The sequence below is a fragment of the Aphelocoma coerulescens genome, chromosome 1, assembly GCF_041296385.1.
Source record: "Aphelocoma coerulescens isolate FSJ_1873_10779 chromosome 1, UR_Acoe_1.0, whole genome shotgun sequence".
Lineage (NCBI taxonomy): Eukaryota > Metazoa > Chordata > Aves > Passeriformes > Corvidae > Aphelocoma > Aphelocoma coerulescens.
Genome location: NC_091013.1, coordinates 53,477,318 through 53,501,259, shown reverse-complemented (window position 1 = coordinate 53,501,259; position 23,942 = coordinate 53,477,318). Strand labels below are relative to the sequence as shown.

The 23,942-nt window shown below is 35.6% G+C and overlaps 1 protein-coding gene across 2 annotated transcripts in view; it reads right to left on the bottom strand.

Annotated features, from left to right (window-relative positions):
* The window catches only part of KLHL1 (kelch like family member 1), a 190,651-nt gene that overhangs the window by 39,601 nt on the left and 127,108 nt on the right, over window positions 1-23,942 (bottom strand). For both annotated transcript variants that reach the window (XM_069009288.1, XM_069009298.1), the window contains exon 6: window positions 8,421-8,607. In XM_069009288.1, the coding sequence (XP_068865389.1) occupies window positions 8,421-8,607 (187 nt within the window). The remainder of the gene's footprint in view (window positions 1-8,420; window positions 8,608-23,942) is intronic.

Genomic DNA, 23,942 nt, shown 5'->3' with positions numbered 1-23,942 from the left:
AATTGATATTGATTCTAAACACATGGTTCATCTGATTGGCAGTTCATTGTATACCATTACAAAATCAATAAGCTACTTCAATGACGATTTGGCTTAAACAATGTGAACAGAGCAGTTTGGTGCTGCAACAGTACCAGTTGCCCATTACCCCCAGGCTTCTTTCACTATTTTTCATTATAGCTGTAGAGATGCTCATCCACACTGCTTAGCCCTTAGCTCAGTTCCTGGGAGATTCTGTTTTGCTTCAACTACTTCCCTCTAAAGTAAACCTGCTGCAAAGGGTACTATTCCTAATCTTCATGGGTAGCACCCAGGTAAGACCGATTGGATTCTACACGGTGCTATCTGTAGTCCAAAAAGATAATTGTTTTTATTTGGTTTCCAGTTCAGAGTGTTAAAAATAAGGTGAAAGCTCTACTGAAGATTACTTGGATGTTCTTGTGCTTAAAATAGAGACTTTTGGAGCATTTCCTAGAATTTGGTAAGGAGATTTGTGAGGTAGCTGAAGGTGCAAGATAGAGCTGAAGGACTGCACTGGAAGGTGCCACCATTTTTCAAGTAGTATCCACCCTGGTTATTGAGGGTGGTTCCAGCACTGAACTGTTTCCAGAACAAGATTCAGAATTTGTGGTGGTTTACTCAAAAGCCAATACCAGTAGGTGACAACCATTAATGAAATTTCAATGATCAGGGAACAGAAATTCACTAGTATACAGAAAAATACGAGGTTTCTGATAGTATAGAAGTTCTCTAAATTATCCATCTGCCAGGCATGTGTCTTCTCTAGAGCACATACAAAGTTTTATTTTTTTTTATGTGCATTTTAATAAGTGATACGATACCTGCACTAGAAATGTCAGACAACAGAATAAGTTTCAGGGAAGTGATGAGGAGGAACAGAGGGTTGTTCTCAGGATAATAATCCCCCTAACACACCCATGATGCAGAAGTCTCTTGTGCTGTCTGAATAATTCCCTAGTTTGTACCAACAGGTGTGAATTCCAGGGCAACAGACTAACAACGGAAGAATTTTGTGGGATGATAAAATGTATCTTGTATGTGATAACTTTGGCTCTTCTCTTACATTTGAAGCCATATCAATATCTTCTTTTTATTTCTAACTGTAACTGAATCAGCAGTTCCAGGAGATAATTACACTGAATAATAAAAAAAAAAAAAATGCCAGAAATTTAGTGATATAAAACTGGTACTGAAAAAGTACCAGATGGTGTTAAAATATGGGTTGGTTCTTTTTCTATTCTGAAATGCACTGCTAAATCAAAGTACTTTAACTGCTAATTAGCCTATGAGACTGAATGTTTTGGAACATATTGAAAATCATAGGGTGAAAAGAAAGAAGTAGTCATATTAATACTTATAAGAACTGGATGAGAAGAGAATTTTAGTGTGATTTATACATTTAATTATCTCATTAGTGATTAGCCAGTATATTTGATATTCCTCTGGTGAAATAATTAGCCAAGCTCTACTTTTACTTTACAATTACATTAACATGTTGCAGAATCACAGAACAGTTGAGGTTGGAAGGGACCTCTGGAGGTCATCTCTTCTCTGAGCTGAACAGTCCCAAATCTCTCAGCCTTTCTTCACAGGAGAGATGCTCCAGTCCTTTCATCACCTGTCTGAGATGCTGTTAAAGAACTGAGGAGTATTTCCAGTGAGATCTGACCAGAGTGAGGAAGATGTAAGCAATTTGATGACTGAAAAGAGAAGGGATAGAGGAGTATTTAACCTCAAATAGTGGTATTTTGACCATCTTTTTTTTTCTGATAACTGCCCGGGAAAAGACAGTTTCCTTATTCTTGATGTAGCCCCAGTTCTCAAAGAGATGCACTGCACTGTCTTAGTAGCAAGGTATGTAAAGTGACCTCTCATGCTACCCTCTGCCAGGGGGGAGATCTACTGGGAACATCTCTCACCTCTGCAGTGAGTATTGAGGCAAATCTTTCTCAGTGCCTTCAAGAGAAACCAAAAGCAAATGAAAACAGGGAAAAATAATCCCCTCATATCTTCCTCTCTGATAGCAGCATATGCTTTAAAATTCCTGTGCAAGGTCTGCCATGGAGCAGACAGTGGATGGAGAGGGTGGCTGCTCTGTACAGCTTCCTCTGCTCCCTAGATCTGCTACCAGGGATCAAATCTGCACATGCAATATTGCTGTTTCCAAATATCTGAACAATTGTTAGGCAGATGTTTGGGGTAAAATGACCCCAGGCACTTTTCTGCCAAGCTGCTGTCCAGCTGGGTGGCCCTCAAACTATAGTGGTTCCAGGGGCTGTTCCTCTTAAGGCACAGGACTCTGCGCTTCCCCATGTTGAACTTCATGAGGTTACTTCCTGTTATTTCATGGATTATGGCTTCTCTCCAGAATGTTTTGTTTCTATCTGAATACAAGAAATACATATATTTCTCTTTGTAGTTTATCAAACATATATTCAATAATAAACTCTTGGGCTATTTAAAAAGTATACATTTCTGCAAAAGATTAATTCTCTCAAAATCCATTGTCTGGTTTTCTGTTTTAAAAAGTAGTGGATTTTTTTTTTTTTTTAAATTTTTTTAACAGCTAACTTACATCTTTTCTGTTTAAGGAACCTAAAAGGCAAAGTTTCAATGCATATTTGCAATACAGACACTGAAAATTTTAGTTATTCATTCTGCATAGCCTGCCTGCCACTTACTCTGGTACTCTAATTTTCTCAAGAAAACCCACCTTACTATGCTATCTTGATTATTCCAACAAGAGTATACTTCTCTGTGTTGTTGTTCCTGTTTATATATTCCATTATTATTTTTCTGTTGAGTCTTCTACAAAGCGTGAAAAATGAAAACAGAGTTGGTCACTGGTACAATGTTGACCTAAAGCTAATGGAATGTTACTTGTTTCTTAGTGCCTTTTAGATTTAAGGTAAATTGCCTTCCATTTCCAGTGTTTTCCATTGCTAGCTAGAGAATGTCTGGGAATACACTGGATTATGCCAGCACACATGTTTATGTTTAAAAAAAAAATCTTTAAATGTGTCAATATTTTGAAAAAATTAATTCCAGAAAGCGTAAGAAAGAACAGTGAAATATATTACATGGAACTGAGTAAACACAAAATCATAGAATCATTTTGGTTAGAAAAGACCTTTATGACTGAGTCCAACCCTTAACCCAGCACTGTGGAGTCAACCACTAAACCATTTGTGCCACATCTACATATCTTTCAAATACCTCCAGGGATGGAGACTCAACTTCCCTGGGCAGCCTGTTCCAACACTTGACAACTCCTTCAGTGGAAAAAATTTTCCTAATATCCAATCAAAGCCTTCCCTGATGAAATTTGCAGTCATTTTCTCTCATTGTATTGCTTGTTACTAGGGAAAAGACACCAAATCCCACCTTGCTATAACCTTTCAGGTAGTTGTACAGTGATAACATATCTCCAGAGCCTCCTTTTCTGCAGCTGAAACAATCCCAGTACCCTTAGCTGCTCCTTCACATCTATCTCAGTAAAATTACTCACTTCTGGTACTTGGAAACACTGGAGTTGTTTGGCTGAGTTAGAACTGCTACTTAAAGAAAGCAGACAAGATTTCAGAGTAGAACTGTAGGCATCTAAATAAAAAGTGGTATACAGACAGCTGCTTGGAATATCAGAGGCACATTTTATTTTGGCTTATTGTCCTCCTGAGGCATTTTAAGGCTAGGACTACAGGATTCTTTAAGATAACAAACGTCCTCATGGAAAAGACAGGTGAAAACAAATTAACACCAAAGGCAGAAGAAACTCATACAAAATAGTGGTAATGACATATAGGTGATGTTATCAGTAAAAAAAGTAGGATTGCAAGAAGAACCATCAATTTCTCACTTCTCAGTTCTTTTGTTTTGTGGAAACATCTATTTATGCCATGGTTAACCACAGCATGTTTGTTTATGTTCCTGCTTGATGGGGGCTGCTCCTGGAGTCAGACCGGGGCTGATATATACACATACGTAAGTATTCTTACAAATTATGCACATTTATATAAAACTTTTCAAAAAGCACACCAGGGAGAAATATTCAGTAATAAAAACTTTGGACTTTTCTTTTAAAGGCAAATACTCTACCTTCTTAAGTAGATTTTGCTGTTTGTGTATTATACAAATACAGGACTTTAAGCACTCACATTCTGAAAATTAAAGACAGCTACCATACACTGTATATTTTGAATGAAAATGCAAGTAAGATGAAGATGTTTACTCAAGATAGGTTTGTGCATCAAATGGATAGATAATGAATGCTGTCAAATGTTTTATGTATGTGAAGACAAAGTGGTTTGTAGCAATTTCTACAACTTGCAAAATGCCATATAACAATCTGGATGGATTTTACTTTCTTCTTTTTTCTTTTTTCACAGTATTTACAATAGGTTTTTTGAATATTTCTTTCAGTATTTAAAAAAATATGCTTATATGAGAATGAAAAATATAAAATTAAAATGAATAAAGTTTAAATGAAATCTGCTTTGAGAAATGTCTTGCTAGAAACAAAATGAAACAAAACAAAAAACAAAAACAAAACTAAAAAAGCCCAGAAAAACAAGGACATCTCCAAAATTCACTGGAATAAGAGTAACATTACGTAGCTATGTTAGATGACATTCCTGTGACATAATAAAAAAAAATATATATATGCAATAAACCACATTTGATAAATCATATTTGTGAAGCAAAAAGAATTATTGCAATTATTAAAAATAGATTAAAGAAAAGGAAAAATATGCAACATGGGTGTATAAGAAAAAATAACTGGAGACCTCAATTTCATATTTCAAAAGGTTAATTTTTTTAATATATCTGTGGCAATAGCAAAGATCTTTCTAAAAGTTATTTTAGATAATAATGAATAATAATAATGAAAGGACTTTTAATATTACTTGATACAGACTAATGATGAACCCCACCTGTTTACCATCAGGGCACTTTTTGCAGCAGGTTTTATATCTAGTCACAAGATTAATGAAAAACACACATTTAATATCAGTGTTTCAGTAAATTGACTATTCCATCTTCTTATTAAATGACCTGCCACATTTTTATGGAAGAGTTTCTTGCTCATGCAACTTTTCATTTCTTTTTCCCTTGTATTTACTTCAAGACTTGGATTCAGTAAACAACTAATCTAGGACTTTGATGAACTAGTCTAGGAATATTCCAAAAATAATATATACCAATGGGTTTAGATCATGGTTACCATAACGCTTTTATTTTCTTTTTCTGCAAGTTCCCCTTGTCCCTTTTTATTCTAACTGCTACCTAGTGAGACAGGCTAGGACACCTCATGAGAAATTAATCAGCATTCTGACATCACTACAACACTGCTTGATTATTGATACCAATCTCCGCTTGCTGCATATTTTCCTGCTCGTAATTTTCCATATCACCATCTAACATAGACCATATACATCATGTTCTACCACGTGGCTTCTGCTCTGTGTTTGGGATTCCAGGATGGCTGCAGGAAGTCAGTGCTTAATCATTCCTAAAAATTGTTGTATGCCCACTTCTTGCAATTACTCATTTATTTCAGTCTGTCATCCTTCTTTATGTGTGGACTTTTGTATACTAGTAGATGATTAAATCCTGCTAATCCGAATTAGAGAAATCAGTGTGATAATATTAATGGGTAAAGTGAATGGAACTTTGTCAGAGGCAAATACCCCCAATCTATTAATGCATCCCAATCAATATATGCCTGCATTAATTCAGACATATAATTCATTAATTAATAAGGCATTAATTCAGAGAAAATGTGTTTCTTAGATGAACCTTTAAAATTAAATTAATAAATAAGTGAAGGTGTGTGGAAACAGATTTAATTTTTTTTAGTTCATCTAGGAAATTAAAATTACAAATTTATCTAACTTTGATACTTTCCTCTCTATCCATTTAGTACTATGCTGCATTAATTTTTCACATCAGGCAGAATTCCAGTTGCTGTTTGCTGGAGTTTAATTATCACTTCGTTTTTATGGAAAGGAAGATAATTATAGAAGACATTTCAAAACAAACTTAGCATGCTAGGCTACATTTTATGTGACAAGCCACATAACCTTCAAATGCTTTCATAATATTTGCACTTAGACACTATTTTATATGCTAGTTAATAAATTGCTAATTTGTCTAGCTCATCCAATTATTTGCAACAGTTTCACATTTGGTAGCAAACATCAGGAAGCATTAAAAATACATCATTGTGAATTGCAACCCTCCATATCAGCCTTTCAGTGAAGAAAGTTGTGGGGGAAAAATAAATTATTAATTATTGAGAAGAGATAATACAGTATCAGTATCATCTCCCAGCCCAAATATTCAGGCTTGCTTTATGAACTCAGTGACTCTTCCAAACAGGCAAACAGCACTCAGGTCTCCTGAACAGACGTATGGAAACAAGACTCACTGGGCACAGAAGCTAGTCAAGAACACAGCAGGATCACAAGAGGGATGAGCTGAACAGATTCAAGCTGAGATGGCACAGCTGCAGAGCCTGGGTGACTGGGAATACACATTGCATCAGCTGTAACACAGGCTCCTGTTATGCAGATGCTCCTCTGCCATACCAGGCCTCTTCTCAAAGCAGTTTTTATCTGCTGTAAATGCATAAAAGTCCTGGTAGTTTTCAGTCAGAAACAGAGGGCTAAACCTCTGTTGCTCTGTGTTTTCTCCTGCTGCTACAAAAATGAACTGCTTCTGCCTGACCTGAATCTGCAAAATAGGCTGTGTGTTGGTAATGGTGCTATACTTTGTGCTGTCTTCCTAAATATTTCTGTATTTTTATTGAGGAACAGATATTAATAGAAAATGAGAACAAATACAGCTGCACCCAAATTGGGTTTACTGTCATTTCCTACCTGAATGCTTGTGTATTGTAATTTGTCCTAAGTAAGAGGAAATTTGTATTTTATCATGCAGAGACAATGTTCTGTGCACATCCCTGCCTAACATTTAGCTACACAATTGTTTATAAATGTTAAAAAGGACACAAATAATCTGCAGCTACTTTAAGAATATATATATATATATATATATATATATATATATATATATATATATATGTATTGATTCTTTCATCAACAATTTCTTATTGTCATAGATTCATTGAATAGTTTGGGTTTGAAGGTCCCTAAAGATCATCTTTCCAACCCCATGGGATGGGACACAATTCACTAGACCACATTGCTCAAAGCCTCATCCAGCCTGGCCTTGAACACCTCCAGGCATGAGACAACTTCTCTGGGCAACATGTGCCAGTGTCTCACCACCACCCCCAGTAACTAATTCCTTCCTAGTATCTAATCTAAACCTACAATCTCAGTTTAAAGTCATTGCCCCTTGTCCTATGACTACATGCCCTTGTAAAAACTCTCTCTTCAACTTTCTTGTAGGCCCCTTTAGGTATTGGAAGGTGACTTGTTATAAGGTCTCCCTGGAGAATAAATAGCCACAGCTATTTAGTGAAACAACTGCAATAACACCAAGATACAGTTGTGAAATACTGAAGACATAATTTTTTAAAATACTTTTTTCAAGTACAGTTTATTTTATATTAGAACTAGTGTTTCTGAAGGCTTGGTCTTCAGTCTAAATATGGACGTGAAAATTTAAATGCTGTGAAATTATTGGTGAATATCACAAAAAAAAAAAAAAAAGCCTTTTTGAGTATATAAGGTTATAATATAGCTAGTTTTAGTTCAAATATTTTGGTTCATTCCATTCAAGAATTCAGTGGATTAAACTTACCAGAAATGAAAGCACAACCTATCATCATAACTCTTATTCCCAACAAATAACAACAAAATGCTTTAATAAAATTTCCGCTTCTTCCTATTTTTCTGCACAGAAAAATGGGGGTAATTTCACCTTCCTTTATGACAAACTAGCAATCTAGTTGAAGCCAGTTATCCTTTTTCTCTAGAAGACTTACAAATTTCTGCATTGGAAGACCCATGAATCATCCATAATATTTTAGACAATTACTTAAGGATGGAATACACTGCATATCAAACTGCCTTTTTTCATAGGTTAAAGAAACTGAGAGAAGTATTTGACTTATAAAGGAAAAATAATTTCTAGACGTCTATAATTAAGGTATATTACTACCATTCTATTTTTTTTGCTTGTTTTTTTTTTTTTTTCTGAAAATTATAATAATTATGAAGAAAGAATGAACTCAAAACTCAGTTTCTTTTCTCTAACTGTATTATGCTTTTCCTTAAATATCCATAGATTTTCATTGGACCAAAAGTCTTGACAGCATTTCTTGACTGGTTTAAACACCCCCTCACCAATACTGGAACAGAAAGTTATTTCACCATTTTCTGACAAATAACATGTGAAGTATAATTCATAAAGCAACAAATATCCTATAATACCTTTGTTGTTATCCATTCCTCCAACGGCATAAAGTGTTCCAACTGTAGATTTTCTAGGCTTAGTTCTTGGACTTTGCATGAGAGTTCTTCTTTCTGGTAAAAGATGGTATTTCATGGCTTCCAGAATAAGCTTCTGGCATTCTAGGTCATCCTTAAAAAGTGCATGATTTTCCAGGTCAGCCAGTATCTGTGAATGACATTAAATGAATATAAAATCCTAGAAATTCCTAGAAAAGAAGTACCATGCAATGAGAGACAGACACAAATGGATGTCACAAGTATATTTCTTCACGCTAAAATACAGTTATGCAGGGCTATTTTTTCTTGGAATACAGGCAAAAAGTAAATAGTTAATTGATTTTTAAAGGATTTTAAGGCCAGTGTTTCACCAGCCCTTAAGACTACAATCTTACTAATCTTTTACTGATGGCATTGAAGAAAACTAAATGTTCTCTTGTAGGCTGACAAATTTTTAATGGTTTCCAGCATATTACTGAAAGGGCCTATAAGGCATCTCTTTGCAGGAAGATCCCTTATTTTTAAAACCAAACCAAAATAATGCCCCACCCCAAAACCAACAGTGCTCAGTACATACAGGTGAAAGAATATTCTATTCTTCCAAAGAAGGAGTTATAAATGTTAGGGGTGTGATTCACTTACCTGCATATACGTAGCTACCAGCTTTTGCGATGTCATAAATCACCGTGTAAGTTTTCAAGATCCCACTGAATTACGCAGCCTGGGTTAACCTCACAGCTGACCCAGCTCTGAGCAGGAGTTGGACTACAGAACTCCTGAGGTCTACTCCCACCTGAATGATTCTTTGATTCTGTGATCTGACTGATGCCAGGCCAGAAGAGTGCAATGCTCTTCTGGCCTGACATCAGATTTTGTGCCATATCTGCCAGATCCATGTAGATATCTCAGATAACCTAAGTCATCCAAATTAGAGCAAAATTTAATTGCATGGAACAGCATATCTGTACAGTGTGGTAAATTGCTATATATTGTAGAACATCTATCTAGGAGACCAAATTATATTCAGAGAAGCAGCTAAAGGCCAGTAAGCAGGAAAATTTCATTCCCAGACTCTGAGGATGTATCTTCCCACAGACATATATATGTAAACATATGTAAACTGTTTTGCAGTTGCCTAAAGACAGGAAGCTAGATTCCTTTTAAGAAGTCTCAGCTATTTCATATGGGCTTCAATGGCTGCAGAAGAATGCTAGAATGTCCTCTGTCAATCTATCAGCCTTTGGCAGATAATACGTTTTCTGTGACATCTAAAATATTAACATCTGGCACATGTAGACAGTTGTCATCTGCTTCTGATTTTAGGCAGCATCAGTCATGAAATGAGTCTATGGTTGAAAGAAAGGCAATATGTGCTACAGCCCCCGGTATCAGCAGATCGAGAGCAGCCCTGCCCAGAAGGACTTGGCAATGCTGGTGGATGAGAGGCTGGACATGACCCAGCACTCTGCACTCACAGCCCAGAAAGCCAAACATGTCCTGGGCTGCATCCAAAGCAGTGTGGGCAGCAGGGCCAGGGAGGGGATTCTGCCCCTCTGCTCTGCTCTGGTGAGACCCCACCTGCAGTGCTGCATCCAGCTCTGGGGTCCCCAGCACAGGAAGGACATGGAGCTGTTGGAGCAAATCCAGAGGAGGGCCACCAAGATGATTAGACAGGTGGAACAGCTCTACTATGAGGAAAGGCTGAGAGGACTGGGATTGTTCAGCCTAGAAAAGAGAAGGCTTTGGAATGACCTAATTGCAGCCTTCCAAGACCTGAAGGAAATTTACAGGAATGATGGGGCAAGATTATTTACAAGAGCATGTAGTGACAGGACTAGGGGGAATGGTTTCAAATTGAAAGAGAGTAGGTTTAAATTAGATATTACGAGGAAAATTTTTTACTGTGAGGGTGGTGAGGTACTGGAACAGGTTTTCCAAAGAAATTGTGGATGCCCCACCCCTGGAAGCATTCAGGGCCAGGCTGAATGGGGTTTTGAGCCACCTGATTTGGTGGAAGGTGCATCTGCCTATGGTAGGAGGGGTGGAATGAGATGATCTTCAAGGTTCCTTACAATCCAAACCATTCTATGATTCTATGATTATGTGATTCTGTCATTCTGTGATAAAGGTTTCTGTGTATTTGTGTGTGCCTGTTCTGGTTATTATTCAATTAACATTACTAAATAAGAATATTAAAAGTATGCGTATAAACAGGGGTGGTAGGCATATTTCATAACACTAGGTTAATTTTTATGTCATAATGTTTAGATTTTTCATGTATTCTTTTTGTGATTTTTTTCCTGTAAAGTGTTCAGCACATTGCTCAGGAGACTATGAAATCAAAGATCTGAAAACAAACCATGTCCAGATTTTAGGCAGGATGATGCTTTCTCTTGCAAAATGATTTAACACACATTTAGGACTACTGAACCAAACAGAGTACTCTGTCAACATTAACTAAACAGAACACAGGCACAAGAGAGCTAAGGAATCAAATTACCAGTTTTCTCTGCACAAATTTGAGGTAATATTAAGTTACATAGACTTTCTAATGCTTAACAGAATTAATGAAATTGATGGCAAAGGTTTTTATGGCAAGCTTATTGTATCAGTAAGGATCAAAGTCCAACAATAATATTGGTGACTTCTTTTTAGACTGCTTTTTAGACTGACTCCTTTACACAGAGGTGCTTAGGCTCTTAAAGCAAATATTCACCTTTGAAATCTTTCAACTGAGTTGCCAGGTGTTTCAAATAAAGAAGAAATAATCCATGAACACTGTTCTGTCACAAAATTCTGAGACTTAATTCACCAACCACAAATAAAAGCTGAATCTCTTTTTCTTTCAAGTTAGAAATTCACCTTAAAAAAGAATGGGAAATGGAAAAAATAATGGAAAAAATTACAAATAAAAAATTTAAAGTGGATAGGAACATTTGTTCATTTCCTAAAAAAAGAATAAATTATCCATTCCTCTTTCCTATTCACTTTTTTCAGAACATGGGCTAACTTGTGATAAACAATGTATTTCTGAATCTCCTAAAGGCTAAAACTTGTGACTAGGGGGAAAAAAAAATTAAATTGAAGCTACTATTTAGTAACCAGAAGTTACATAAAGCTGTTTCATGTTGACTAAATTTCAATAATCTGCTTCAAAGTTATTCTACTCCATAGTTATCTTTCCTGATTATGTCAAAACAATCAATATATCTTTATTAAATCAGGATGCACTTGACCAGGAAATTCAGTTAGTAAGGATGTTTCCCTGGAAACCATATTATGTTCAGCTTTCTTTTCCATGTCTATGACATACTACATTAAGAGAGAATTGTATCTAACATTAAATAAATATTGCTGGGCTTTGTAACATGGAAATTCACAAAGCTGTAGCTTCTCAAAAGACTACAATACCAGTGCTATGCCAGCATAGTTAATTACCATTGCTAGAACTTCTTGGACTAGAAATATCCTGAGAATTTTTTGTAACTTCATGTCATCATGTTTCTCATTTCTCCCAGTTAAAATCCCCAAAAAGTCCTTTGCTAGATATACTTCCAAATGACTTTCAGCACCATGCTGCAGGAAACAGGCATGTTCAACTCGGTGAAGCACATTCAATTTGAGTTCTGGAGTGCAAAGTACTCAAGTACTGCCAAAAGGAAAGTCAAGTCTAATCAGCACAAAAGGAGTAGTTTGGTACCAGTTCAGTGACTGACAGTGGGTGCACCATGGGACTGCACTGATTGCTGCCTGCCTTGCTGTTACCCTCAGCTCCCTCCTTCCTTCCTTGAGGAGCAGCTCTGCATTTCCTGCTTCCTGACAGATCTCCCCAGATCCTCTGTTATCCCAGTGATTTGCTGCTATGATCGTGGGGATCTGAATACTTGATTTGAATGATATTAAGCAAAATCACGCATATTCTACATAAACGATCACCTGAGACATGGAACTGGTCACTTTCTACCCTGTTGAACATGTGTCATCTAGGATGAAATTCAGCCACTGCTAGGGAAAAAGGGGACACCACCTACCTGGAAAGAAAATGACCACTCCTTTCCTTTACTCCACTCTTGGAAGAGACTACAAGGCAATGGAAGAGGCAAAGAGCTGCCTCACCAAAGCTTTCATAGTGACCTCATACTTCTGAAGAGGCACAGAACACCCCCTGGTTATTTAGACAGAGCTTTCTACCTTGTGAAAAGTGCAAGGTGTGACAATATGCAGTCAGGATGAACTAACCTCAGATTCCACCTTGATATGTACCTCAGACACAGAAATTATCCAAAAGGGGTGATGATGAAACACCATTGGATTCCTACCACTAAAAAGAAAAAACATGGGTATTTCCTCCAGGACAAATATCAGGGCTATAAAAGTGAACAAAGTGAGAAAGTACTCCCTGCATGCCAAAATTAAACACTAAGCGCATGCAAAAGTTTTAATCTGTAATCCAGTAGATAAATGCTTCCAAAAGAGGGACAGCATCATTCCAAATAATACATTATGTGGTCTCTATCTGCCCATGTGTGTTTATTATGATTTAGTCTTGAATAGTCCTTAACAACATATAATTATTCTGTACACTGATTAGTATTGAACTTCATACCCAAACACATTAATTTTTTCACAGACAGAAAGCAACTTCCAGTTCTCTAAAAATTATGCAGTATCTAGATGCATTCTCCCTCTGAAAAGCCCTAAAGGGTTCTGTGCCCTTAGAAACTTACATGCCAATGTCATGTGGAACAGAGGATTAGAATTATCTTAATAGTATTAATAATGGTAACAGAAGAACCAAAAGTTGAAAGTCCTGTAAATGAATTGTGAATTAATGAAATGTGGATTTTCATGCCATGTTTCATTTAAGAAAGCCCGTAAGTCTCTTCCTTGATCCAAAATATATCTGGAGTCACTTGACAACCTTGAGTCAGAGAATCACATTACCATATGAAACAAATATCTGAAGAATTAATGACCTAAAGTTTGCACTTTGAATGTTTTTCAAGAGAGATGTTTGATTAGCCATCATTGTCCTTTTATGAGTCTTCTTCTATGTACAGCTTTTTTACAGCTGTTTACTGTTGATGATCACAGTAATGCAGCTACCAGGAAAGAATGGAGACCTCTGAAATGTAAGGTCATGATTGTTCTTTGTACGGATTAAAATGAAAAGCAAATAAAGGGTTTATTTGACTTTCTGGAAAGAATAAAAATACTGCTTTGAAACTTTCTACAAAAATAGTTCTCAGCATTTCAAAGTCTTACCATGCTGATGCTGCTGTAGATGTTAGGAAGCACTGTGTTTCTATGGACAAAGATCCAACTAGAATAAATTTTTATCTGTCTAAAGCTGGTAGGGGTCATTATTCCTACATCATAATATTGCCATATGAATGTAAGTATTTCTGTTGATTAATGTGGTGAAAGGAATAAATTGTTCGACACTTTGTATTTTCTGTCTATAAGACAATTGCAGGAAATGCCTGTAATACTATCATAACTGCAGATTTCAACTTAATTGCTATTCTGATTAAAGCTATAAATAAATATACCCATTTTAAGAAATATCAGTCAGGCTATTTATGCTTCACTGCAAATATGAGAGGAATAAAGTCCCCTGAGAAGTGCTACTACTTTTATTACAAAAGGAATAAACTTTCAGCTACTTCTGTTGGATAACACTTCTCTTGTTATAAAGACTATTGTTTAATGTATTTAAACTTCTTAGTTAAAAACCTTTGAACTTATGGGATAAACATAATAGTGAGTTAAGTAATTTAATTTTTTTTTTTTGCTTCATTGTGAGAAACTGGAACAGGTTTCCTTGTTTCTCCTATTTCAGGGGAATATTTACAGTGCATTTTCTTACCAGTTTGCTCATCTTGGCTGGGATAGAGCTATATGTCTTCATAGCTGGTATAGGGCTGTGTTTTGGATTTGTGCTGAAAGCAGTATTGATAACACAGGGATGTTTTAGCTATTACTGAGAAGGCTTACATAAGATCAAGGCTCTTTCTGCCTCTCAACCTATGCCACCAGTGAGGACTCTGGAGGCGTACAAGAAATTGGGAGGGGACACAGCTGGGACAGCTGACTCCAGTTGACCAAAGGGATATTCCAGATTATATGGTGTTTCATTCTTCTCATAAAAAACTGGGGGAAGAAGGAAGAATGGTGGGACATTGGGAGTGATGGTGTCTGTCTTTCCAAACTGCTGTTACACGTGATGGAGCCCTGCTTTCCTGGAGATGGCTGAACACCTGCTTGGTGTTCAGTTCCTTGCACTGCTTATGCACGTGGCTTTTGCTTCACCTAATCATCTGTCTCTATCTCAATCCATGAGTTTCCTCACTTTTACTCTTCTGATTCTCTCCCTCCTCCCACCAGGCGTGGGGGGTGAGCAAACAGCAGTGTGAGGCTGAGTTGCTGGCTGGGGTTAAACCACAACACCAGCTTTTCCAGTCTTAAACATCCATACTGCATATTGCATCCAAACCACATACTTTTTGTGTGAAGGTGCTTACATGCTTGTAAAAGTGGATAAAATTATATCAGAATCCAAAATTATCCAATACTATGGATTAGTTCTAAATTTCTTCCTTTGCTCAAGGAAAAAATGAAAGATAACTATGAAATTAATCACAGAAAGGTCCTGGGAAATAGAATTAAGGTATGGTTTGCTACTTTCAATATCACTTTAATTTTTGCTATTTCAATGTTAAATAAATATCCTGCTTAACATTTATTCTTGAACAGATTTTAGCAATAGAGCATTCTGGCTTTCTTGACAATGCAAGGTATTCATTTACATGCTTGCATTAGAAATTTAAGTGGTTTCCAGTAGTAGTATTATTAGATATTCAGAAAAATAAAGTAAAAGAAACTAAAGAAAAGTAAAATCAGCAAGTTATTTCAGTCATCAGTAATACTTCCAAATAAGGAAAAATATACAACAAATTTTATTTTTATACATACAAAATTAAGTACCCATGAAAATAATCCTGAGAACAGGAATGAGAAGAGCATCATGTTTGCACTGTTTATGTGAGAAAGTATTTTGGACTATTGATTAAGCATACATTATTACAATCTTTAAGAATTATAATCAGAGAACATTAAAATTTTGAATGGTCCTCATAAAAAGACATTTTTTATGCATATAATGTCTTTATAAAAAGACATTAATTATGCATTAATTTTAAAATTGGGACAGTTTTGTACACAAAAAATCCCTTAGTTTTGCATACCAGAAGGTACAATGTCAAGAACTGTAAAATTGTGCATTTACTGCAAATATATTTCTCACTTAACTTTCTTTTAAATTACTATATCTTGAAAATAAAATGTACTGCAGTCATAAAATTACTTCCTGCCAATTTTTGCACTCTGAGGTACTATCAATAGTGTCATTTATTATACAGATACTGATTTGCAAGTAGATTTTATCTAAAGTAAATGAAAACACCTAAATATTCCCTCAGTCTCCCCTTTAGGTTTTAAGCAGTGAAAAAACTACAAAAGTTGTTAACTTTTTTTGGGAACCTCTAAGCATAGAGAATACAAGGTCTCAAACTGATCCTGTATGTAGCTGAAGTTTCAACTCCATTTCTAAATCCCATTTTACCCATATGAACCTTAGCAATATTACTAAAAGATATTTTTGGTTTTTCTAGGAATTGAATGCATTGAGCTAAATCCAACATAATCATCTGCTTTGCTCATTTGACTTGTATTCAGGAGCCTTACATTAATTTTTTAAAATAATCTTATTTCTAATTTATCATTTTGAGGTTTTGTTAGCTTTTAAAACAACCATTCCAATATTTCGTCATAGAAATAAAATAATGAAAAATATCTGCAATTAATAATGCCTCAAATTTAGCATGTCTCATTTTCTTTTCTACCATCTTCTTTCAGCTCATTGAACATTCTGGATCTGTTTTAAATTCTTTTTTCCTTGTTCATGTTTAATTAATGATTTCAGTAAAGTTTTTTCAGCTCAGAGATTTCCAGGCATTTTTCTGTAGTAAGACAAATACTCAGTATATGAAATTCAATATTTGTGTTGCTTATGGACTAAATTATTCATGATGTGTTAGTCAAGCCAGCTGCTCAACCAACTCAAGAAGAAAGACTACACTAAATCCCTCAGATTTCTGTATTCTCAGACAAGGATTATTTTCTCCTCAGCAATAAGATGCAGCAGACTTAAGGATCTTTAAGAAACTCTAGACCAGCTCTTCCTTGAAACATACAGCTAATAATTTCTATTGTGTATAATCTACATTAGGATTTACTGCTTAGACACCACATACTTTCATTAGTCTGACTACAGGTCTGTGATCTCTGTATGCATGCAGGTGATAATATATTGCAAAGACATCAGTCACATAGCAGCAATAGTGATTAGTCTCAGACTGCAATTTTGGAAGAAAAATCTAATTATGTTTTCTGCCTGAAATCTGAATTCTGACATCTCCTAAGCTTGCATTTTTGATGATCATAGTACTGGCAGCAGAAATGTGTTCAGTATTTAATTGATTTGTAATTCCTTTTCCCCAACACATTAAAAATTATTTCATATTCAGAAGAAATTTTAAACTGGCTTTCTACCCTTCAGTTATAACCAAGTCCTTCCTATTCCTCCCCCACATCAGGGTACAAAAACCAAACCAATAAAAGAGTATACCATAGTTGAAGTTTGTTTTCCTTATCACTAGATTACACTAAAGAATATATTAGAGAAACAATCAACCATGTACACACACATTCTCTGAGGCTGTACATTTGATACAGAAATAAAGAAACTGACTTTTCCCCCCTTCCTCTCGAATAAACTAAGTAATGGAATTGGAACGTTCATTGGTAGCATCTGTGGCAAGTAATTAAACTGTGGTATTGAAATCACTTTCACAACATTAACTCTTCTTCAAAGCTTATGATTTAAAAAACCCATTTATTATAATCTTCAGTATTATTTTCTGTAAGTGGACCCATGTTATCTTTTATGACACTGTTAAAATTTTAGCTTAATTTGTAAATATGCCCACACTTTTTTGGCACGTATACTGACTTTTGTTGGACTCCTTGTACAACCAAGTCTGTCTTTGAAACTGGTACTAATTTGACCAATTGACTTATCAACCTGATGTATTACTGATTCAAATGTTATTCAGTTTAGGAAAACAGCAATTGTTTTAAACCCTCCCACCCCAGGTTCTGCCTCCAGTGATATCTTTTCACAACAATTTTATCAATCTATGTATTTTACAGAGAGGCTGAAATGAGGGCAAAATCTAAGATGCAAGCTAGCTACAAAATTCTACTGATGCACAGATCTACATTTTACTTTATCACAGTATGCTCACTCTCCAGAAAAAGAAGAAAAAACATCTTTATTTCAAGATAAATCCCTTCTTAAATTGTTAAGTTTCTAGATAAAGTTAGGTAAGACCAATGTCTCTTAGAGCACCTTGTACTTTTTCTTCTCTACTCCTAGAGGAAAAAATTAAGTTCATAATTCTGAGAGTCATGTATATTTTGCAATATTGGTAAAATACTACATAAGAAATAAGAAACGGTCAAATTGCATTCAAAAGGTCAAATTGCATTCAAAAGGAAGTGAAACAAAAGCTTAAAGAAACCCAATCACATAAAAAAAAAAAAAGAGAAAATATAAAAAATACCCCAACACTAGAAGCAACAAAAAGGTTGGCCTTTGACAAAATGTTCTTACTGGCTAGTGTTCTTTTGTTTGAAGGCATATGTCTTTATTTGAAGCTCTTCTGAATCAAATTATTTATTTTTTTTTCTTCTGAATGTGATAAATAGGAGATTAGGTAAAAGCATGACAGATGCTAACAAATGGAATACAAACATTATTCAGTCAATAAGAACTAATAGCCCATATTTGAAAATTACTGGCTTTTTATTTTTTACTGTAGTTACCTGTTAACTGCAGTTAGCTGTAGTCTGTAGTCTACCAAAATTGATGTAATTTTCATAAAACTCTTATATGAGAATAAGTACAAAGAAATGGAACATAAAAGAAGCATTTTTTTCCATAAATAATGTTCTCCTTTGGTAAATACGATCTTCAGTCTTAGAAGTAGACAAAAAAGATGGATAAGAAAACATCACAGAAGAGGGACTGTATTTAAGCACTTTTTCCAGATATATTTAATATTTAAATGTTACAAATGTTAAATCTGAAGAATTTTTTGAAGACATACACAATCTCTGAAATGTGGATGACTCAACCAGAATTAGAAGAGAAAATGTTTATAATTTTGTGCTTGTCTACTTTGCTGAATCAATCTAAGGGAGAAGGAAGAATGCAGAAAACAGCACTACACTACAAAAAATAAGGACTTAACATTATGGAGGGCAAGTCTAACCCATCTCTTAGACCTCCCTTTTTCCTTCCTTCTTTACTTAAGAGTGACAGATTTCAGTGACATCATTAGAAATAATGGGTTTTGCTTTTAAAACTACCTGTTGTTAACAATTGTTGAAATTGATCTTTGGCCTCATTACTTTCAATAACTTATGGCTGCATGACCTCTGGAGGCATGATTTACGGAACACCAAAAACTAGCAGCAAAGCTCAGTTCATGAGCCTTTCACAGTACTTTCTCTCCCGTGTCCAGTTGTGGAGAGGAGGGTAGGGTGGCTTTAGTAGGCACCTGGCACCCAGCCAGGGTCAACCCACAACAATAATCTACAATCTGACAGTAAGAGAGAAAAAAATATAAACCTGCCAAATAATGACTATAGATCATATGACCTTGTAAAAATATAAGCAAAAGGCAAAACACGTCTTCTCAAAACTGAAGACATCATTTTATGCAAATGTAGCTCAAATGTATTACTCATTTAAGTATGGCGCTATTTCAAAGGTCAATATCCTCTTATTTACATGACCAGAGCTTCTAATTGATTTAACAGTTAATATAATCTAGTTTATCCATAAATATGTGTTTTCACATGGACACAGTGTATACATTCTAGTGGGGACATATATGAAACATACATTCTCATAAGCATTTCACAAAAATGCATAGAATAAGCAACAGAAGTATAGTATTTTTATGAAACTATTGTTCTAAATATTTCACAACACAGAATTAGTTTAAGAGGGGCAAGGTCTGTATTTTCTATGCATCATTATCATTCCCCAATAATTATATGACCACATGAAGAAGTGATTTAATTTAATGAAAATCCACTCTTCCACTAAATAATTTTACCCCAAAATATTTAGTAGTGAACCATATGCTCAGTATATCATGAGACACTGAATAAAAATTCAGGTAAGTTGCCTGTGTGTTGGATAAAGAAAGAGTATTATAGAATTATGTTGTCACAACCTTTTATTTGAACAGCACCTTGTAAGAGCTTCAAAGCATTTACTGGTATTTACTGTTATTTACTAAACTTTACTGATAATAAAATGCATTTGGAAAAGAATGTCACACATAACTATGTTAAGCAGTTATCACTTTCACTGTTTACAAATGTTCACATGTCATTTATCTACACAAAAAAATCCCAGCCATATTGACAGGACTTTTGGACAATTCTAGAACTATCTAAAAGGCAAAAAAAAAAAAAAAATCCTTTGGATTGTATCTTGCACACTGCATTGAAGTATCATATCTTTGTTCAGGTAAAGAATCAACTGACAAGCTACATCCACTGCCAGAAAAGCTGCTATAAAAAAAGTCAAAAATTAGCTTTACTCTACGATCTAGATAAGGAAATTTTAAAAATAACAGCTTATTGTGTTTCTACTGGCTATACTCCACTAATTGTCATTATACAGGCAACTGAAATTTCAAGCCCAAATTTCTCCTACATTGATAAATTAATAGAGGAATATGGAGATCATCCTAGAAGCTTGACCAAAATTAATTTTTTGTGGACTGAGAAGTTATTAATTCTTAAGGTAATTAATTTTTATTTACTTGAAATTAACATAAATATTACTTTAAAAATATTGTTCAATTTCTTCACATTCCCTAATTTATATTATTCTGATAGCAGCTGGTGTTCAAATCAAGTGATGCTTAATCCACTTGCAAAAAACCAAGCATTTAGCACCATTTGAAATGCCACAAGGTGTTTAAGAATCCACACAGAGCCAGTAAATACAGCCCTGGATTTATGAGGGAATGTTTCCAGAAAAATTGCTTGGAGCCAGGCAGCATGATAATCCATGGTACTTCTCAAATCAACACGTTTGCTCCTAAGTGTTGGGAAGTGCACTAGATCTTCATTGCCTATTGATGCCATGAACATTTTTTGCCTTTTCTTTTATACCCCTGTTATACTTTTTACAACTTCTGTATTTTTAGTGCTTTTTGCTTACATTCTTGGACTTGTTTGTGAAACTAGAAGACTAAACATTTTAGAAGCTTCATAGTTAGGGATCAGTGTGCCCCAGACCCCAAGGTCCTCGCCAGAACACATTTTGTAAACCAAGATAGAACCATCCAGGGGAAGGTTCCTTGGGGAGGGGGGCTCACTCCAGCCTCTCATTGGGGAATATTTGATAGATATGCTAATTAGTAAGACCTGTAATATTATACCAGATCTTTTGGGGGTGTGCATTGCAGGGTGCATTTCGGTGCATTTGACCTGGATGTGTGCACCTAAGGATCCTTAAAATAAATACCAAGGTAAAATCCCTTTTCCCCTTCTAACCATGTATGACTCTTGATTCTAAGACCAGGAAAAGGCATCACTATAGTGAGAGGTTAGGAATCTAGCTGATGTGGAGAAGCCTCTACACATAGGTGAGTAAGAAACTGAATCATACCCTCAGTCTTTTCAGATTCAAGTTATAATCTCCTGGTATGCAATTATTTAGAAAGGATTGAAAGAATTCACAAAATGGTGTAGAGGATGACTGAGTTTACACACATACTTAGGATTTACCCCAGACCAATTGGTAGGAACCAATCTTAAAAGCCTAGAACTCTACTCAGGTGTGAGTTCTTATTAGCTGCATTTGTTTAGTGACACTGGAGACAGAGAACTGAAAAAGCTTCTCATTTAATATTATCAATCACACTGCTCTCAAAGACAAATTTAAAGATTGACTGACATAGAATGATACACTCCATTTTTGCTAAGCAAAGAAACATTCAGTTGTTTCCTCTAGCTCAATATATATTGAAAAGGTTGGAACTTAATGAACCTGTCTGACAACTGCCTGGTTAATTGGGGTTTTTTTAGCAGTACAAAGAAATACCTCCTTGCCAAATGCCAGCTGAGCTGTGGAAGGAATTTACAAGTTTACCTCATCATGTCCGTTATCTAAGCTAAGATTTAAAGGGTTTCGACTCAATTACTACATGCAAATTCATATATATTTTTCAGATCATGTACAGTCAGATGTAATGTGTGAATTCTAAGGGGATTTAGAGCCTCAGTGCTTCCTACAAGTTACCTACAGCAACTCTGTATAAATAAGAAGACAACTCATGTGGATCTGTTTACTTTCTCTCCAGTGGCTTACATGGTATTTACTTCATTTTATAAGGAATGCATTGTTTCTGCTCCTGGGCAAGAAATCTAATTTAGATGCCTATAACAGGTTCACTGAATCTGAGCCACAGTGTATTTAATACTCAAAGACTATGCATTCTCCTACTGATGTGAGTTGCAAGCTTCTGAAAGTGATATTATTAAAAGTGTTGCAGAGGAAAAGACAGTAATATCTCTGCTTTACTCTATGATATTTTTTAACTCTCCTACTGTTACAAGTGGACGCAAATAACAGCCTTTATAAACCCAGCACACTTCTGAAATACAAGTTAGCTTTAATTTAAGCATTTCTACAATGAAATATTTGTGCTCTTTTTATCATGCACATCTTTGCTGAAAAACACTAAAACAGTATCACATCCACATCTTTACTGTCATGCTATTCTAGGTACTCAGTATCGTGTTAACTTCTAACTCTTGCTTGTAATTTCCTTCAGCAGCCCAAGTACCATTAGCAACTTCTCAGACTCTTAAAATACACCATAAAAATAATGTTTTGCCCAATAGAAGCTGCAGAATTCTTGGCTCATGCTGTAGTATCAACATTAACAGATACATTACATTGTATACAGACAAACAGCAGCAACCAGCTTTTCATCTCAGTAAACATGATTACATCATTAGTAATCAAAATAGGCAGAGGCTCAAATACGCAGCTGCATTGCATTGAATGCTTCACAGCACAGCTTGAGTCAGGGAATAGGAGATATGAACACAGAATAAACTATTGTGTTTTGAGAAAGGTAGAGAGAAAGATAAGGAGAATTCAGTGGAATAGATTCAATCTCTTCTACACCATGTGCCTTCATGGCCAGAAGTTAACATTTCAGCTTCAGCTGCAAGGTTAGACTTTTGTCTATATCCAGTTAGTGAGGATTTAGATGAACTGTTTTGCTCTCTGAGGGGTGGGAATGGCAATCACTGTATCATGTCATCAGAGATTAAGGTGAGAACACCTTTAGCTATTCTCTAATCATACCTTAATGGATATATCTTTCCAAAACTATAGATTTTCACTTCTAAGGAAAAGGTTCCTAACTACATTCTACTATGAAAGAATTAAATAAATTCATATGTATATGTGTATGCCCATGTGTATGTGTAACGTACATTCCTGCAGTAATAGATGCTGGGAGCCACCCAGCTGGAAAGTAGCTCAGCAGAACAGGAGCCAGCACTGTGTCCTTGCCTAAAAGAAGACAAGGTGGTATCTGGAGCTGCATTAGATAAAGTATTGTCAGTAAGTCAAGGAAAGTGATTCTTCCCCTAGTCTCAGCACTGGTGAGGTCAAACCAGGAGAGCTGTGTCCAATTCTGGACTCCTCAGTGCAAGAGAGACATGAACATACTGTAGAGAATACAGTGAAGGCTTACGAAGATAATGAAGGGACTGCAGCACTTCTCCTATGAGGGAAGGCTGAGAGGGCTGGGTCAGTTCATCCCAGAAAAGCAGAACCTTTGGGAAATCTTACCAATGTTCATAAATACATGAAGAGAGGCTGCATAAAAGAGACACCAAGGCTCTTTTCAGTGGTGCCCAGGGGACCAGAGTCAATGGGCACAAACTGAAACACAGGACGTTTCTGCTGAACATCAGGAAACATTTTTATACTGTTAGGGTGACTAAGCACTGGCACAATCCTTGGAATTACTTAAAACTATTTAGATACAGTCTTGTGCAAATGGCTCCAGGTTATCTCTGCTTGAGCAGAAGTGTTGGACCAGAGGTTATCCAGAGGTCCCTTCCAACCTCAGGCATCCTGTCATTTTAATGCTGTGACTATGTATATGTTTATCATATCATATATAAAAAAAAAGGCATATATATGTATATATACATACACACACACGACTGTATATAAACTGTCTGTAGTGGGTTTTTTTTTGTTTTACATGTACCAATTTTGTTGGGATTTTTTAACATTAAAAGGGTTTTATTTAAAATTCATTCAAA